Raw genomic sequence first — 19,703 nt, forward strand, 5'->3', positions numbered from 1 at the left:
AGATTCCTCTTAGCGGGATGGAGCCACTCTGGGAAGAGCAGAAGGTTCCAAGTTCCCTCCCTGGCAGCATCTCCAAGACAGGGCTGGGAGAGAGACTCTTGCTGCCTGCAACCTTGGAGAAGCCGCTGCCAGTCTGTGAAGACAATACTGAGCTAAATAGACCAAGGGTCTGACTCAGTATATGGCAGCTTCCTATATTCCTCTGTTCATGGTCTTGCGCACAAGACAAAAAGCATACACCTCTAATCCCTTATGATTTCAACTGTAAGCTAAATGAGCATGAGACCAGCTGCATAAGCCTGTCCAGGGATTGGGGACAGGCCCTCCTCATGAGTAACAGGAACAGAAGCATTTGTGCCGAATACAGAAAATAGGAGGAGAGAAATCACGCAAATGAGCATGATCCAGGCCTACTGATGCAGGTTGTGGAATCCTGCCTTTCTTTGCATAGGATCTGAATTATCTCACATTTTTATTCTATTTATTTATATCAGAATATGCACCACCCTGGTGAACCGTTACGGCCCTAAGAAGCAATCCATGCCCTACACGGAGAATGAGTGGGGCCCTCCTAGAATGCACCCCATGTTGCATCTTCCTAAAGCAGGGATGCACAACCTTGGCCCACCTGCTGTTTTCTGGACTACAACCCCCATCATCCTCAGCCACAGTGGCCAAAACCAAGGGGTTATGGGAGTTGTTGTCCAACATCTGCAGGAGGGTCGGTGTTGTGCAGCCCTGGAGGAAAGGAGAGTGCGTGTAAAGAAATATCAAGACAATGCTCTTTGACACTGCTAAAGGCAATGTAACTAACGGTTCAAGGCAAACGTGTCCAGGCATAAGACATTTCCCAGCATGCAATCAGGTTGTACAGTCATTCCTCCCAATCATGGTTTTGAGTATCCGCAACTGGGAACTTTCCTTTTTTATGTGCTGCTTTCCTACAAGCTTGGAAATGTTAACGTGGAGGAACAGGAAAAAATAGCAGTCCCCCAGACACAGCCCCCCCCCCCTGCATTCTGGAATGGTACAGTCCAGGTAAGACTAGCACCCTGGTCCACACAACACGCCGATTCGCTCTAGCCGCAGCGGGCAGCATTCTCCTCGCCTTACCTTCTCGCTTCATGCCCATGGCGAGACACTTCTGGTACCGGCAATATTGACATCGGTTCCGCTGGCGCTTGTCAATGAGGCAGTCCTTGTTGTCGCGGCAGGTATATGTCAAGTCCTTCCGCACCGTCCGCTTGAAGAAGCCTTTGCAGCCCTCGCAACTGTACACCCCGTAATGTTTACCTGGAGTGGGGAAGAAGGGAGAGAAAGGACTCATTGGAAGAGGTCTGGACAGCGAGCCAAGGGCATGGCCCATGGCGGAAAGCACCATTTGGGAAGAAAGACGCATTGGGAGGGCACTTCCCATGATGCAATGGGTTGGCTCTGGCATCAGCTAAGGAGGCCTGTGGGAACCTGTGGCTGCACACAACCATCCCTGTTGGGGTCGTCTTTTCCCCAGAAATAACCAAGTGGCGCATCGGACAATGTCCGGGTGCCCACATCGAGCCAACTCTGATGTATCAGTTTGATTTGATTTATTTTTACATTTATATCTGCCCTTCCTTGGAGAAGCCCAGAGAAGTGTACATGTTTAAGTTTATCCTCACAACAACCCTGTGAGGTAGGTTAGGCTAAGGATTCAGTGAAGGAAACCAGCTATTACTATATTTGCCTAAATCCAAGACTAGGTTTTTGCAAGTTCTTTGATGTTTTAAATTGGGGGGTCATCTTAAATTTAAGCACCTCTTCCTTTTGGGTAAATAGTATATTTAACCCATATTTTGTAAGGAGATTGTCTTAAATACAGGGTCATCTTCGATTTGGGTAGATACGGTAATTCTCTATATGAAGGACTGTAACGTAGCTTATAAAACATGGACAATATTTGAAGAGATCATAACAATTTTAATTAGCAAAGGACTCCGCGCCTAATATCCCATGATCCATTTCTGGGTCTTGGCCCATATCTTGAAAACTCCTGCTGTAAGGAGCCAAACAAAGATGGCCCATACTGAGATAAATCTGGTTAAAAGAAATAAAGAAATCCAAGGACATTTTCCTAACTAGAATTTACTTTTTTTTTAAAAAAAATCCAGCTGTATTTTCCTAAATACAAATATGGTGGGGGTGGGGTGCGGGGAGATCCAGAAATACCAAATATGAATGCAATTAGATCTATAAAGGTAAAGTGTGCCATCAAGTTGATTGGATCTATAGGTTCAAGGGAAAAATGCTTACAGATTACTTTATTTGGAATGCTGATACTTCGTACATTTGTCTTTATCAGGAAGCTTCAGTATTTAGTTTAGCATGGAGATCTTTGATGCTGTCTTTACTTTAACACTAATGCCATACATTCACATTTCAAAATGTCACCATGTTTTCAATTGGTGCAAACGTTTGGCTCCCAGTGTGTTCAGGTCAACTATTAACCACTTAAAGTATGTGATTAAATCGCTTAAAAAAAACCAACACTCATCAACAACTCCTCCAACAACAACAACGCATCCACATTTAGGGAGGGTCTATTTTTTCAGCATTGGTTTAGAGTCTGGGTGAAATGCCTAGTCTTTGGAATGGAGCAGGAGAAGACCAAAAGGTCCAGAGGAAGCCCTAAGTGGTGAAAATCAAGCCCTCCTAGGCACCACTTCCTAAGTCCCAGGTCTCAGCAGAGGTGCAAAATTCAGAGGGGATGCAATTTGTTATTCAAAAGAGCCCCAGAGCAGCAATTTTCCAGCTTCTCCCGCAACCAAGTCAATGGCAATCACTTCTCCACAGGGCCCCAAAGAATAACTGGTTGTGTTTCACAGCTCGTGAATTCACAGCAGTGAGCAGCAAGAAAGATCTAATTCTTTGATTAGTTACATTCAGAACTGCCACGTTGGACACATAATATGTGAGCATAAATCTAGCAAGCTTGCTGGAAACAACCTATTAGTCCCATCTCTGAATGACTGTGACACTGCTTTACAAATGTTGTGGGTGATATCCGAAAAGAACATTCATGTCTTCATTAGCAAGGGACCCAATGCTAGGTTGCGACTCACACTTTGGAAACTGCTATCCTAGAGTTAAAGGAAACTTCAACTCTAGTTCACAAAAAATGCAGCAGAGAGGAAATTGAAACTGTGACTCGTGTGCTTTTATATTGCCCATTGTATTGGGATATTCACATCACCTTTATTGCCCCTCTTTGACTGAATATGCCAGGCAGACCTGCTAAGTTTTATACCTCCTTTCTTCTTCAATATTTAGAGTGGCTAAATTCTGTGCCGTAGCCTGCAATATCAGGCACAAGTTGATTCAAGATATTAAGTATAACTAAAACTTTAAGGAGCACAGTATGGCTACTTAGATTGAGTATTTTGATGATTAGTACATAGTATATAGATTTTTAAGGCAATGAGTAGTATAGATAGATAGATAGATAGATAGATAGATAGATAGATAGATAGATACTGTCCTAACTTCTTAAATTGTTAATTTTGGCTATTGATGGCTATCGGCTTGTTGTGGTTCTGTTCTATAATAAAGTCATCTATCTATCTTTCAACTCGTTGAAGTTGAATGTTGGTAAATTCTCCAGTTTTTCTTGGATTCATTTCAAGGTATCTGGATAATTAATCTGGTTTTCATAGCTCAACCAGAAATAGAAACAGGGTCTGTCCATCTCCAGTGTTTACACATCAGAAACTAAATCACAGCATTTTAGTTTCGAAAGGGTCCCTGGAGGTCTTCCAGTCCACTTCACCCTCGTTCCATTGCTCAGTGAAGAAATACCATCATCAGATCTTCATGCTATTTATTCCACAAGCCACCTGGCAAGTTTGGTGTTACCTGATGATCTGTCCCCACAGATGGCACATATGTGCTTGGTGAAGGAGGCCATGGCGGCTGAAGGGTGTACTGGCACTTTAAGAACGCCGTTGAGTCCCAAGGGGGGCTTAATATCTTCTGTGCTGCTCACGGGGTTCATGGGAGAACTGAGCTGCAAAGAGAGGTAGAGAAACGGAAGAATCAGCATCAAGAAAGGAAAAGACAGAGTCCGTAAAGAAACCTCCAGACAATGCATTTCGACACAGATAAGTACTGTTTACTCTACTGTTCAAAGCAAATGGACAGACAGACTCAGCAGAAATTCCAGAACAATCAGGAGGTCACAGCTGCATAATCTAACACAGCTCAGAATGAGAAAGCTTCCTGACAAATACAGAACTGCTGCCCACATGCCCAGATAGTGGGAAGGACCTTCATCTTTCAAGACATATCAGTTTCCCCCCAACTTAAATCCCCCAGCTACCCAAATGATGCTATCATAGGAACATGGGAAGCTGCCTTTTACTGAGTCAGACCCTTGGTCCATCTAGCTCAGTACTGTCTACCCAGACCGGCAGCGGCTTCTCTAAGGTTGCAGGCAGGAGTCTCTCCCAGCCCTCTCTTGAAGATGCTGCCAGGCAGGGAACTTGGGACCTTCTGCATGCAAGCAGGCAGGTGCTCTTCCCAAAGCGGCCCCATCCCCAAAGGGGAATATCGTACAGTGCTCACATGTAGTCTCCCATCCAAATGCAAACCTGGGTGGACCCAGCTTAGCAATGGAGACAATTCGTACTCGCTGCCACAAAACCAGCTCTCCTCCCCAACACCATTCTCTTGTGCTTTCAAATAACGAGCACGCTAATGAGAATAAATGCAGCTGGGGATGATGGGAGTTGTAGTCTACAAAGCAGATAGCCCCAGGCCAGGCACCCCTGGCCTTCCAGGTGACATTCCCAGCGTAGCTTCTAGCTCCTGATGAAAAGGTTGCTATTCTCTATTTTCAAACATGGAATACTTTTACGGACTACTTTCTAAAGCTGGCTCCTAGTACTGTGTTTTTAAAAAATTATTGTTCCCTCTTATGTGTTTCTCTTTCTGGTTTCTTATATGCTGTTTGCCACTGTTGTTTTAATGCAAAGGTGGTTTATAAATGCATTATTTAATTATATGCACCTCCTCCAAGTAGACCAGAGGACCAAAAATTGTCATTTTCTCACAGACACCCTTATCCTCACAATGACCCTTTTCCGATGAGGAAAGATTTGGGCCCTTTTCAGTTTTGAAAGAAGGCAGGTAAGCAGGGACATGACAGAGGTGGTCTTGTGGTAGCAAGCATGCACTGTCCCCTTTGCTAAGCAGGGCCCACTCTGGCTTGCATCTGAATGGGAGACTCCATGTGTGAGCACTGTGAGATATTCCCCTCAGGGGATGGAGCCGCTCTGGGAAGATGCTTGCATGCAGAAGGTTCCAAGTCCCCTCCCTGGCAGCATCTCCAAGATCGGGTTGAGAGAGACTCCTGCCTGCAACCTTGGAGAAGCCGCTGCCAGTCTGTGAAGACAATACAGAGCTAGATGGACTGAAGGTCTGACTCAGTCTATGGCAGCTTCATATATTCCCTAAGATCTTTTCTGGCTCTGTACTTGAGATCTTTTTAGGAGAGGAAAGCTGGTCTTGTGGTAGCAAGCATGATTTGTCCCCTTAGCTAAGCAGGGTCCGCCCTGGTTGCATCTGAATGGGAGACTAGATGCGTGAGGATTGTAAGATATTCCAATTAGGGGATGGGGCCGCTCTGGGAAGAGCAGAAAGTTCCAAGTCCCCTCCCTGGCAGCATCTCCAAGAGAGGGCTGAGAGAGACTCTTGCTGCCTGCAACCTTGGAGAAGCTGCTGCCAGTCTGTGAAGACAATACTGAGCTAGATAGACCAAGGGTCTGACTCAGTATATGTCAGTTTCCTGTTCCTATGTACAACCACTAAACGGCTGTAATGACGTACTCGCAGTACTTTTCGCCTCACTCTTCAGCAATCTCTGCTCTCTCCAAACTACGTGTGTGTGTCTGTGTGTTGTCACTGACACTCTTACCGTCGTATCACCACTTGGACGCAGCCTTGCCCACTCTGGCTGGCATGACTCCCCGCTCTCCCCGCTGCCCCAACCTTTCCCACCAGATCCCAAAACTCCAGGATGGCTTTCAGGCATCCTACGGAGCAGATCCAAGAACTTGGCCACTGGATCCCAGAATTGGCATCCACCCCGATGGCTCCGGAAAGCCATCCCGGAGAGCTGCAGGGGCTGGATATTTTCATCACCAGGCTCTGTGGGCACCAGGAGTCAAATCCTGGATGAGAAATGGGGGGGGGGGGGGCACAGTTGGTCTAGGAGGGTGCTGCAGGCAAAGGAGTCAGTGACGGGGAGCTTGCCTTGTGGCAGCAAGCATGAGTGGCAACCCTTTGCTAAGCAGGATCTGCCTTGGTTTGCATTTGGATGGGTGACTACATGTGTATGAGCACTGTGAGATCTTCCCCTTAGGGGAGGAGGCTCAGTGGAAGAGCATCTGCTTTGCATGCACAGAAGCTGCTGCCAGTCTGTGTAGACAGTCCTGAGCTAGATGGATCAACGGTCTGACTCGGTAGAAGGCAGCTTCCTCTGTTCCTAAGTCCCAGGTTCGGTCCCTGGCAGCATCTCCAGGTAGGGCTCGGAGAGATTCCTGCCTGAAGCCTTGGAGAAGCCGCTGCCAGTCCGGGTAGACAAAACTGAGCAAAAAGGACCAAGGGTCTGACTCGGTAGAAGGCAGGCACCTCATTACATTCCTATGTAATTCAAGGCAGGAGGAGGCTGCCTGGCAGCCAGAAGCGACAGCGGATCGTGGCAGGCGGAGAAATATCAAAGAATCAGGGCAAAGAGACGTGGCGAGGAGAAGACTCCAAAGGAGAAGGCAAGGAGTTTCTCCAGAATGGGAGGGTTGCAGAAAGTCATTCTCGGGATAAATATTAGTACTACTGCAAGGAATATTTATATACCACTTTTCAATAAAGCACTCAGAGCAGTTAACACCAAAAAATAAACAACAAACTGAAATGAAATGGACACTTTATTTTGGTACATGACCAGAAAAAAGGAAGAAAACACTCAGCATGCAAATACTCTGAAGAAGACGAATATTGCTATTCCGCTTTTCAACAAAGTTCCCAAAGTATACACACACACACACAAATATATATCTATACACACACACGCGCACACCCTCACAAGCTAAAAAAGATACATAAGCAACAACAGCCACTGGAGGGATGCTGTGCTGGGGATGGAGAGGGCCATTTGTTCTCCCCCTGCTAAATACAAGAGAATCGCCACTTTAAAAAGGCGCCTCTTTGCTTAGTTAGCAATATAACTTGAACATCCTCAATAGCTTCGATAAAAACAAGCTGCTTCTCCATCCCAAAAGGGCTCACAATCGAAAAAGAAGCATTAGCCAGACCATAGGGATGTTCACATTCGAACCGGCTCGTCATCAAACAGGCCCGGTTCAAGGGCTCGATTTCAAGCCATCCTCAAACTGAACCTACCCCAGTTCGGCTAGAGATCAAGCCGAACACCCCAAGCAGTTTGGGGTTCTGTTGTTTAAAAAAAATTAAACTCACCACCTCCAGGGTTTCCCCTCTCCCTGCCAGACTCTCCCGGTATCATAACGGCCCATTTCAAGCCTATGTGTAGTTGCAGTGGCCATTTCGGAGGTGGCTGTGCATGCACAATGGTCACCTGCCGAGCCACCTGCAAGGCCAAAAACCACCCGAACCGTGCTGTTATGATACTGGGGGGGCTGACAGAGGGAGGGGGAACTTTAGGAGATCACACACACACACACACACACACACACACACACGCCCGTGGCAGTGAATATGTGGTTTTTAAAAAAGAATTACCCCCAAACGGTTCAAAGTCAAACCGAACCGAGGGGGGGGGATGTTTGGGGGTGCATAAAACCAAACATGTCCAGTCCGGTTCGAGTCTGCTTCGGACTCGAATGGAACCAAGCAAACCGGTTTTGTGCACACCCTCCGGAGGGAATCGCCTGCACGCTCTGGGTTTCCCCCAGTGCCGCCAGAAGAGGTTTTGCGTAACTCGGCCTCCTCCGCAGGCACAGTATCAGCAGAATCGGGCCTGCCCTTTCCAGACTTTGCGGCTCAGCAATTTCCACCACCCCCGTCCCCTGCCGCCTCCGCCTCCTCTCGGTCTCCACACTGAGGCTTCTGCTGAACCCACCCGCTGCAAAATCTCCCTTTCAAGTCGGCTGCCCCATTTCCTTTGTTCGTGTGGCGGCAACGACCATGTGGGTGGCGCTTTGGTTTTTTCGCGAGGGAGGGGAAACCAATTTCTCGTCTTTCCAAACTTCCCGTTTCACAGACGCCAGCCTAAAGAGACCAGGGGACCGTGGCGGGGCAGAGAGCCGACCGCAAGCATGTGCAAGAAGCAGCACAAGGACTCACTCCATCTCAAGGGAAGCAATGCCTCCAGAATACGATCGCACAGCCTTTCTCCTTGGGTAACAATTTAAGAATCAGCAATTTAACAAACAACCGAGCTGCAGCCAGAAGCGTTTCCCTTTCCTCCCAAAGCAATTTCTGGGCAGGAGGCAATACAACTCAGACCTGCAGCCGCCTGAGTGGGAGATTCATACTCCCCCCTCGCCAGTCACACCCCAAAATCCCCCCCCCAAAAAAAATAAGCAGGTCTAACCCTAATCCAGTGCCCACAGCCACTCCCTGCGTGTGAGAGAGAGATCCCTGGTCTGAGAGCCCGTCAGGAAGAGAGGGCCCCACATAACCTGCCGTTTTACCCTTGAATTGCTCCCAGTCCATTCAAAACTCATGCTCTGGCAATCTTTCGGTCAGTGTTCCCTCTAAGGTGGGCGCATGTCTGCTCAGTCAATTTTAGATCCCACTCAGGTTGGATCCGGAAGGTCCCACTCTAGGTGCGTGTTTCCAGAACCGTCTTGCAGAACCTCCGATGCTCTCCATCACGGATTCCCAACGCTGGGAATCCCTAAATGTCGTCCCCATCACCCCCGGATAGAGTGGCCAAATTGATCCAGGGCACATGCCTTGGGCGTGGGCACTTAGAAGGCGGCCTTTTGCCAGACCCTTGGTCCATCTAGCTCAGCACTGCCCACATTGACTGACAGCGGTTCTCAGAGGTTTCCGGCAGTTAGCTGCCTTACGGAGTCAGGCCCTTGGCTCACCTAGCTCAGGATTGCCTGCACCAACTGGCAGGGGCTCTCGAGGGCTTCAGGTAGGAGTCTTTCCCAGCCCTACCTGGAGATGCCGCCAGGGAGGGAACCTGGAACCCAGGTGCTCTTCCCAGAGGGGCAGTTCCATCCCTGGAAGGGGAATCTCTTCCAGTCCTCACACATCAAGTCTCCCATCCATATGCAACCAAGGCAGACCCTGCTTAGCTCAGGGGACAAGGCATGCTTGCTGCCACAGGGCCAGCTCTCTAACCCTAATCCTATTAGGGTTAACCACCTATTTCACATCCACACACTCCATCCTAAACATGCTTCCCCCTCCCTGACTTGTGTTCACTTTCAAGAAAAGATGCTCGGGACTGCCACATTAATCCGAGCCTGTTTTTAAGCAACAGGCCCTGCAATGGCAGCGAGTGGGGTGGGAGCTTCCCCTTCATCCTCCGCCTATGGGGAGGAGAGGGCAGAGAGCCTTACCTGCCCCCCGCCCTGCCCCCCCACACACACAAACAAGCCGGCAGGAACCACAAGCGGCTGCTGAGCTGGCTCCCTCGGCCGCACGTCTCCCCTTGAAGTTCCGCTTTGGGTTGCTGACCTGGAAACCACGGCGCCTCTTGGGTCCCGCTTCCCCCCGCCCGCCCTCGGCGCCTGCTGGACCTTCCTCTTACGCGCGCTCGATGCTGCCAGCACAGGTGGACCGACCACAGCATCAGATGCTCGCAGGCGGGCCCCGCCGAACAGCAAGGCAAGCGATGGGGAACGTCCGTGTTCCCGTGAGCCGAGCTCTCCTCCGGATGCCCTGGGGACCAGAGGTCTCTTGCTCGGCTGGGTGACACAACTGTTTTGTGGGACGTGCTGTCGTGGCTGAAACGGCCCAGCGTGGCTTTCCTCTTTGGAAGCCGTTTAGCCAGATCACAGAGCGGGGATGTCTCCGAAATCTCTTTTCATTCGCTTCATTCTCCTAAGTCCCTTTATTTGTGGGGTTCCCACCTATTCGGAGGGATGACAAAACAGCAAATAAAGACACCTTCACTTTATGGGGATTTCTGGGTTAGGTTCCTTGGCACACTAAAGTGAGCTGGAAATCATAAGGGGAAAGTGGGAAGCAGAAATATGTAGGTATGTAGGTATGTATAAATTAAATTAAATTAATTTCCTGGTTATCCAGATGAGTCTCTCTTAAAAAATTTTATTGTCAAATTTTAATCATAAATATGCCAATACAGTGGCTAAGTTTTGATATATCTTATGCAAATCACGTTCTGTTGTGTGTGATAATGTTTCTGGTCAAGGACCAAAATAAAATATGTTCTGTTAAATTAAATTAAATTAATTAAATTGTATGTATATATGTATGTAATTTAGTAATATCTATGTAAGCCGCTTTGGGAGCTTCTGTTGAAAAGCGGAATAAATATCCGCCGTACTCATATCTTGCTCTTCAGTTCTCCAGCAATGCCCCCCAAGTCGGTAAATCCTCCGATTTTTGGGCTTTTTTGCTGGGGAGAAAAGAACCACAAAATAGCAGACGGAAATGATGTCAGCAGTCATTTCCGACGACTCAGGAATAGCAGGTATTTATTTACATTTATATCCCGCTCTTCCTCCATGGAGCCCAGAGCGGGGTACAAGGTTATCTTTATCCTCGCAATAACCCTTTTAGGTAGGTTAGGCTGAGAAATACATGACTGGCCCCGAGTCACCCAGTGAGTTTCATAGTTGAATGGGGATTTGAACTCAGGTCTTCCCGGTCCTAGTCCAACACTAACCACTGTTTTCATTCTGCACATAGCAACATGCCAGCCGCCATATACTGAGTCAGACCCTTGGTCTATCTAGCTCAGTATTGTCTTCACAAACTGGCAGCGGCTTCTCCAAGGTTGCAGGCAGGAATTTCTCTTTCTCAGCCCTGTCTTGGAGATGCTGCCAGGGAGGGAACTTGGAGCCTTCTGCATGCATGCAAGCAGGCAGGGCTCTTCCCAGAGTGGCCCCATTCCCTAAAGGAAATATCTCACAGTGCTTATGACCTGACCACAGATACATGAAACCACAGATGGAGAACGTGCAGATTATGAAGGTCTCCCATAGAGCATTTTTATTAGTCTTTGTCCGTTAAGCAACTCACCAATAGGTCGTGTTGTGATTTCCCCCTGACCTGCATGAAGTAGTTTGTTTTAAAAACTCTGTTTAAAAGTTCACGTTTCCCGGGAAAGGCAAGAGTGCTCTCCCATTGGCTGAGCCGACTATGACATCAGCACTGCTCAACCTCCCCGCAGCCTTCCAAGATGTGTGGAAGGCCTGACTGGGTTGTGCGGACTCATTGTGCGCAGATGACTGAAAGTGGCTGGGAAAGGATTCGTAAAAGGAAATCCAGGGAATCTGCCATGTGTGGATGCACCTGCACCATGGCACGTCTCTTCGCTGGCAATACAGGTGATGTTGGAGTGAAGATGAGGGGCATGCTATGCACGACTTGTGCCTTCTGGATTTTTTCAAAATCATGGTTTTTGGTCAGATTTCTTGCAAGCAACTTCACTCTCCATACTTGGAATGACTAGGTCTCCAAAAAAAAAAAAGGAGAAGGAGGAGAAAGAGAAAGAGAGAGAGAGCAGTGATGATGTCATAGCAGAACTAACATAGCTGCTGCCTGTTTGGGGGGTGCAGCCAATCAATGGCTACTAGTCTGGTGGCTATATGCCAGGGAGACAGAGTGAAGATGTATAAAATTACGCATGGAGTGGAGAGAGTGGACAGAGGGAGGTTTTTCTCCCTTTCTCACAACACTAGAACCAGAGGTCACCCCATGAAACTGAAGGTCGGGAAATTTAGGACCAACAAGAGGAAGTCCTTTTTCACATGGTGCATAATTAACCTATGGAATTCCTTGCCATGGGATGTGGTGATGGCCACCAGCTTGGATGGCTTTAAACGGGGCTTAGACAGATTGATGGTGGACAGGTCTATCAATGGCTACTAGTCTGGTGGCCGTGGGCCACCTTCAGCCTCAGAGGCACGATGCCTCTCAATATCAGCTGCAGGGGAGTAACAGTAGCAGGAGAGAGGGCATGCCCTCAGCTCTGGCCTGTGGGCTTCTGGTGGGCCACTACGTGAAGCAGGATGCTGGACTAGTCGGGCTTCCTTGGGCCTGATCCAGTAGGGCTGTTTTTCTGTTCTATGTTCTTATGTAGCTAAATAGGCATTTCAAGTCTTGATTTCAGCTGCATATAAACAGATTTCAGCAAGCAAACCCGACACCTTGTAATCACTTTTTGGTGAGAACCGAACAATAAAAAGCTTTTAGGAGACATCTCTATTTTAGAGTTGAGAGGGACCCTGGAGGCCTTCTGGTCCAAACCCCCACACAGTGCAGGGATTTGCTTCAGCATCCCTGACAGATGGCATCCAAACCAACCCCCCACAAAAAATGCTTGGATTTGGGGATGGAAAGGTTGAAGACTTCTGGCCTAAGCATACCAATACATGGAGGAGAGATCAGCTTTTCACCATGACAGCTAAGAACCTCCATATTCAGGAGAGGTCTACCCCCAGACTGGGGACCTAGCTAACCACATCATACCCCTTTTTTTTTTAATAAGGAAGGGTCCTTGGACCACCATAAGAACATCAGGACAGCCCTGCTGGATCAGGCCCAAGGAGGCCCACCTAGTCCAGCACCCTGTTTCACACAGTGGCCCACCAGATGCTGCTGGAAGCCCACAAGCAGGAGCTGAAAGGGGCAGGCCCTCCCTCCTGCTGCTGCGACTCCCCTGCAACTGGTACTCAGAGACTAGTAGCCGATGATAGACCTCTCCTCCATGAAGTCATCCAAGCCCCTCTTAAAGTCATCCAGGTGGTTTGCTGTCACCACATCTTGGGTCAGAGAATTCCACAAGTGGATTATGCATTGTGAGAAAAAATACTTCCGTTTGTTGGTCCTAAATTTCCCGGCAATCAATTTCATGGGATGACTCCTGGCTCTAGTGTTAGAATGGGAGAGGGAGAAGAGTTTCTCTCTATCCACTTTCTACACACACACACACAACCCTCTGCCAATGCAATCCATCTCCACGGCTGGTCCACCTTCCTGAGACTGCCCCGGTGATGGCGTCGCCAGTCTTTTGAGGAGAGACGTTCTTTGCCCAGTCCGCGATCTGGCATTCCGGCTGTCCGCGGCCATCCTCCACTCGCGAGATTCCGCGGCAAGCCCGAAGCCAAGAGTGAGGGAAATGGCCAGTCAAAGCGCTGCTGGGGCGAGGTCTGAAACCGGCGACCTTGCTGGGACAGCTGCCCTTACAAGGAAGGACGCGGCGGGTGGCCGCCTCGGCGCTGACGCCGCAGGAGTGTGTGTGTGCAGACGCGGCGTCCTCTCTGCCCTGCGGCGCCTCCTGTGCGGCTGTCAGCATGGCCTCGGGGAGCAGAGACATCTCCGTAGGCGGCAGCTGGCACAGGAGGCTGGCATCCCGAGCTCCGGAGCCATGGAGGGTGTGTGTGTGTGTGTGTGTGTGTGTGTGTGTGTGTGTGTGTGTGTGTGTGTGAAATATTTAAGAAGGAGGCCAGCCATGTCCTCTTGCACAGAATCGCCGGTCTAAAAGGAACTCAGGAGGCCTAAATCCTGACCACGGCGGGCAGGGCTGTCCACCTGCTAGGACCAGAAAGCTAAGCGGCAGCTTGGTTTACTGGAGAAGACATTCGGCGTTACGATGGAATGCAGGGCAGTGCCGTTTCCTCTGCACAAAGGCATGCTGCAGCCACTGACGGGATTCATAAGAAGACAGGAAGCTGCCATATACTGAGTCAGACCCTTGGTCCATCTAGCTCAGTCTTGGCTACACTGACTGGCAGCAGCTTCTCCACGGATCCGGGCAGGAGCCTTTCCCAGCCCTACCTGCAGACGTCATCGGGGATTGAACCTGGGGACCTTCTGGATGCAGATGCACAAGACGTGGTCTTGTGGTGGCAAGCATGAATTGTCCCCTTTGCTAAGCAGGGTCTGACCTGGTTTGCATGTGAATGGGAAACGACATGTGTGAGCACTGTAAGATCTTCCATTTAGGGGATGGGCTGCTCTGGGAAGAAGATCTGCCTGCTTGCATGCAGAAGGCTCCAAGTTCCCTGCCTGGCAGCATCTCCAAGATAGGTCCGAGAGAGACTCCTGCCTGCAGCCTTGGAGAAGCCGCTGCCAGTCTGGGTAGACAATCCTGAGCTAGATGGTCCGAGGGTCTGACTCAGTAGAAGGCAGCTCTCTATGTTCCTATTGGTTCTTAAACTCGGGCTCCCAGATATTGGACATCTCACAGGGGAACATAGGAAGCTGCCTTATTCCGAGTCAGACCCTTGGTCCATCTAGTATTGTCTACCCTGACTGGCAGCAGCGGCTTCTCCAAGGTTTCAGGCAGGAGTTTCTCCCAACCCTCCCTGGAGATGCTGCCAGGGAGGGAGCCTGGGACCTTCCCTGTGCAAAGCAGATGCTCTCCCACTTATGCTCTCTTATGCTCTCAATGGCCCTCCTACTTTTGGGAATCCTTGCTCTAGTTCTCACGCAGCTCACACCATTCGTCGCTTCTTCGCGTCAGCTCAACCATTCCAGCTCATCCCAGATGCACCAGAGGACAGAACCCCGGCTGCTTCCTTCAGAGCTGCGCACAACTTGGTAGAAAGGCAAGCATTTGCCAAAGTAGTCCAATTAAGCAGCCACATTCCTAGGGTCAAGGACGGGGATCTCAGAAGGTCATTCCTCACACTGGGTACAGTTCGGGGCTGCCTGAATGCCAGGTTCCTACAGGAACATAGTATTGGGTGCAGAATCCAGTCGCTAGAGAATATTAGCATTCATTATTTTAAAAAAAATGTGTCTAGCCCTTATGAGTCCAAAGATGTACTTCCGAGCGCTGGAATCTTTGAAGCCAGAGTAATGGTGCAGTCAGATCTAGACAAATGCCAGAATTGTCTAGAACATGGCCACAGGCAGGGATCCACGAATTTTCACACAATGCATAATCCGCCTGTGGAATTCTCTGCCACAAGACGTGGTGACAGCCAACAACCTGGAAGGCTTTAAGATGAGTTTGGATAACTTCATGCAGGAGAGGTCTATCAAGGGCTACTAGTCGGAGGGCTACAGGCCACCTCCAGCCTCAAAGGCAGGATGCCTCTGAATACCAGTTGCAGGGGAGTCACAGCAGGAGAGAGAGGGCATGTCCTCAACTCCTTTCTGTCGGCTTCCCCAGTGGCATCTGGTAGGCTACTGTGCAAAACAGGATGCTGGCCTAGATAGGCCTCCTTGGGCCTGATCCAGCAGGGCTGTTCTTATGTTTATGTTCTTAATTTGCACTGAGTTCACAAGCCCCTCTCTTCCACCGGATCCTTTTCTGGCACACGGATAGAGGGGCTTAGGCAAGAAAAGGGACTTTTTGACATTTACTTACTTGCTTGATTTCTATACCGCCCTTCCAAAAATGGCTCAGGGCAGTTTACACAGAAAAAGAATGAGTAAAAAGTATGGATGCCTGTTCCCCAAAGGGCTCACAATCTGAAAAGAAACTCAGGAGAGACCCCAGCAACAGTCACTGGAAGGATGCTGTGCGGGGGGTGGAGAGGACCGGTTACCCTCCCCTTGCTAAATAAAGAGAATCCCCACGTTAAAAGGTGCCTCTTTGCCCAGTTAGCATTTGCACAGGGAGACAGAGATGGCAAGAAACTGCTCCGATGGGATCCCTGCAGTTTCTTGCCTTCTCCAAAATGGAGACCTCTGGGGAGGAGGTCTGTGTGGGGCTGGGTGTCCTGCTTGCCAGAGGGCTGGGGGCACTCACCACTGGCAAGCGGGTTTGTGGATGTCCAGCTCCGGAGTCTTCAGCACGCTTTCCACCCCTTCACACAACTGGCAAGTTCAGAATAAATCATGCAAACGAAACGATCCTTTAAAAAATGCATAACTTATGCGCGGCATCCCATCTGGATGTCTACAGGGCATGCAGCCGGGTCACTTTTACAAGTGCATGAAGATTGACAGAGGCCCTTCGCCGGGTTCCCTCACTACTGGAGGTGAGGTGGTGGCGGGGGCGGGGGGGGAGGACAGGAACTTCTCTGTGGTGCCCTCCCCTGGCACTGAAATGCTCTCCCCATGGAACACCAAGCAAAGGCATCTGGTTTGCCCAAACCCATTGAATCTGACCTTTCAAGCTGGTCTGGTGGTGGCAAGCCTGACTCTCTCCCTTGGCTAAGCAGGGTCTGCCTTGGTCTGCTTTTGGATGGGTGACCACGTGTGAGTGCTGTGAGATATTCCCCATAGGGGAGCGGGGCATAACCCGGTGCTTCGCATGCAGAAGGTCCCAGCTTCCCTCCCTGGTAGCATCTCCAAGATAGGGCTGAGAGAGACGCTCGCCTGCAACCTTGGAGAAGCTGCTGCCAATCAGTGTAGACAATACTGAGCTGGATGGACCAAGGGTCTGACTCAGTAGAAATCAGCTTCCTGTAGTATTCTCTCTGCTCTGGTGAGGAATTATATTATTATCGCTGTTGCTAGCCTTATCATTTACAGCTTTTTCGGTCTTTTCCCCCCGTAAGCCACTCTGTGTCAGACTGATGAGTAGGAGAGCTCAAAATAACAACAATGCAAGAAAGATAACAAGAAAGAGACAGAGAGCAAGAACAATGTTGGGGCCAAACATTTTCTGCTGTTGTATCCCCTGCTTCTTAAAAAAAAAAAAACCCCAGTGAAGGCGAGCAAGGTCCGTCTCCTCCTTGCTCAGTGATCCTGCGCATTTCCGCCCCGTCCCAGCGCCCTTCTGCTCCGCTTGAGCTGCCGCGGCAACCGAGCAGAAGGTGATCGCAAGTGGCACCTGCCATCTGATGCTCCACACCTTCCCCCAGTGCCGCCGCCACCGCCCCGCACCTCGGGCACACGCTTCATTGACCTTGGAGCTCTGTGGGCCTGAGCAGGGACAGCACCGGGGGGCGGGGGCGGGGGGGGGTCTGTGGGGAGAGGCCGGCTGCCTCCCCTCCCTCCGGCCCAGCCTGCTGCTTTTTCTCCAGGCTCAGGTGCGCCCCTCCTGGCGGTGGGAAGCAGTCAGAAGGGGACAGATTGCCGGAGTCAGCCGGCCGTGAGCGTCTGCAGCGTCTCCGCCAGAAAAAAGCACTTAAGACAGGCCATGAGTACAGGAGCCCCACTCCAGATGCGCCGCCAGGAGCAGGCGAGACCCCCGTGCCGGCCCGCCTGACAACCCCCCCCTCCCGCTCGCTGGCTTAGACTTATTTCCGGGCCTCTGCCTTGCGTGACCGGCGCTAAAAATAGACGCAGCACGAGGCGGATTCTCCTTGGGGAGGTGTGGAGCAAGCGGCAGGAAGAGCCAAGCCTGCCTGCCTCCCCGCCAGTCTCTCCCGACAGCTCTCCCCAAGCAGGGCAGCCGAGAGAGCTGCGGCCGCGGGTTCCAATCCCTGGTGGTCGGGTGGCCATGCTCTTGCAGTCGGGACTACTCTGCAGGGCTGTTGTGAGGGTCAAATGGGGATCAATGCCACATACCCAGCACTCCAAGAGTCAGACTGCCATTAATCCACAGTCCAGATGAGGCCACTGATAGCATCTGGGTGGGGAGGAATGTTCAATTTTTGACAAGGTCGACATAATGGCGCAGTGGGGAAATGACCTGCCTAGCAAGCCAGAGGTTACTGGTTCGAATCCCCGCTGGTCTGTTTCCCAGACTATGGGCAACACCTCTATTGGGCAGCTGTGATATAGGAAGATGCTGAAAGGCATCACCTCATACTGCGTGGGAGGAGGCCATGGTCCACCCTTCCTGTATTCGACCAAAGACAACCACAGGGCTCTGGGGGCGCCACGATTTGAAGCCACTCGAAAGCACAACAATCACATCCCTAGTGATGGCCTTTCAGCTCTCGGTCTGATCTTGCTTTTATTGTCCGGACTGTTGCGCTCACAGCAAGGGTGTTTTAAAAGCTTTCCAAAGTCTCAAAAGCACAAACACTACTATACGATTTCATCATCAACTGGTTTCATCATCAACCGTTGTCAGAGGCATGGAAATGGAAATGGGAAAGATGACTCCCCGGAGAGAGAAAAAAACCGCCATTTGTTCATTGTTACCCTAAACCTGACCCTAACCTTTGCCTCCGGGCAAAAAAAAATCTTCAATTTGAGCATTTGTCCTGCGAGATGGTACCAAAAAAACTGTGGGCCAACCACACAGACTAAACTTAACTCCCCGCCCAGGGTAAACAGCCAGAGCAGGACTCCCATGGTTCAGGAACATGCGAGATAGCATCAAGTCACATTAAATCCAGAATACCTCACAGGGTGGTTATGCAGAAATCAAGGGTAGCCCCACAGATGCCTCCTTGTTCTCCTTGTCGAAAAAGCAGGACACAAATCCGATCCCAGAAGGCCCGGAAATGGCATTCTGCAGACCCCTGCGGGCCTGTGCCATTGGCCAAACTCCTGTGATGTCACAGAAAGTGCAGACAGGTCTTCTAAGAGGAGGGGAACAGCCAGCTGTCAAATTTCTCACCGTCAGAGAAGAGCTGCTACTGTGAGGAAAGTACAACTCCAAACATAGCTTAGCTGTGCTTGCTCAGGTTACCTGGAGATACTGTAGGAACATAGGGACAGAGGAATCTGCCATTTACTGAGTCAGACCATTGGTCTAGCTAGCTCTGTATGGTCTACACAGACTGGCAGCAGCTTCTCCAAGGCTGCAGGCAGGAATCTCTCTCGGCCCTATCTTGGAGATGCTGCCAGGGAGGGGACTTGGAAGAACCTTCTGCTCTTCTCAGAGTGGATCCATCCCCTGAGGGGAATCTCTTCCAGTGCTCACACATCAAGTCTCCCATTCAAATGAAACCAGGGCGGGCCCTGCTTAGCTAAGGGGACAAGGCATGCTTGTGCCCACCAGACCAGCTCTCTTCGCTGGCACCTACACTACTGTGCAGCGTGGCACATCCCGTGACCCGGGTTCCGTGGGCTCATCTCTGGGAGGCCGTGTGGTGAATGGCCCTACTTTGGGGCAAAAAGGTCTGACAAAATCTGGCCTCCCCAATCTGGTTCTAAGAGAGCAGAGAGCAAATCCTCACAGTCGGGGGCACATTCTCATTTGCAATGCCCAATTTGGAGGGGGGACGGACGCCAGTCTTAAAGCAGCACGGCAGCATGGAAAGAGCCCACCAGTGGTTTGCACATTGCATGCTTTGATTTGAGAGAGCACTTTCTTCTTCATGAACCCCTATGGAGATCATCAGGGGACCTATGGAGATCATCAGGGGACCTATGGAGATCATCAGGGGACCTATGGAGATCATCAGGGGACGTCCGTTTGTGGTTGCCACCGGCTCGTTTGGTGGCAAGCCAACACTGGGACTTCTCTAGGTTCGGGAGCCCCCTCCCAAACGAAATCAGAATCTCCCCATCGCGCTGGCTGTTTGTAAAAGGCTTTTGAGGACACGGCTGTTGTATCAGGCTTGTAGTTCATGGCATTTTAAAGGGTTGATGTTTTGCTTACTTTAATGTGTTTTTACATGATGTTTAGGTTTGGTTGGTTGTTTGGTTAAGTTGTAAGCCGCCCTGGAAGGCATAAAAATACGATCATC

At 50.1% G+C, this 19,703-nt stretch overlaps 1 protein-coding gene across 5 annotated transcripts in view; it reads right to left on the reverse strand.

The window, feature by feature from the left end:
* RXRA (retinoid X receptor alpha) overlaps positions 1 to 19,703 on the reverse strand; it is a 186,796-nt gene that overhangs the window by 41,097 nt on the left and 125,996 nt on the right. For all 5 annotated transcript variants that reach the window (XM_053282348.1, XM_053282347.1, XM_053282346.1 and 2 more), the window contains 2 exons: positions 3,889 to 4,039; positions 1,114 to 1,293 (listed from right to left, as the gene is read on the reverse strand). In XM_053282348.1, coding sequence (XP_053138323.1) covers positions 1,114 to 1,293; positions 3,889 to 4,039 — 331 coding nt within the window. The remainder of the gene's footprint in view (positions 1 to 1,113; positions 1,294 to 3,888; positions 4,040 to 19,703) is intronic.

This window comes from Hemicordylus capensis, chromosome 17, assembly GCF_027244095.1.
Source record: "Hemicordylus capensis ecotype Gifberg chromosome 17, rHemCap1.1.pri, whole genome shotgun sequence".
NCBI classification, from domain to species: domain Eukaryota; kingdom Metazoa; phylum Chordata; class Lepidosauria; order Squamata; family Cordylidae; genus Hemicordylus; species Hemicordylus capensis.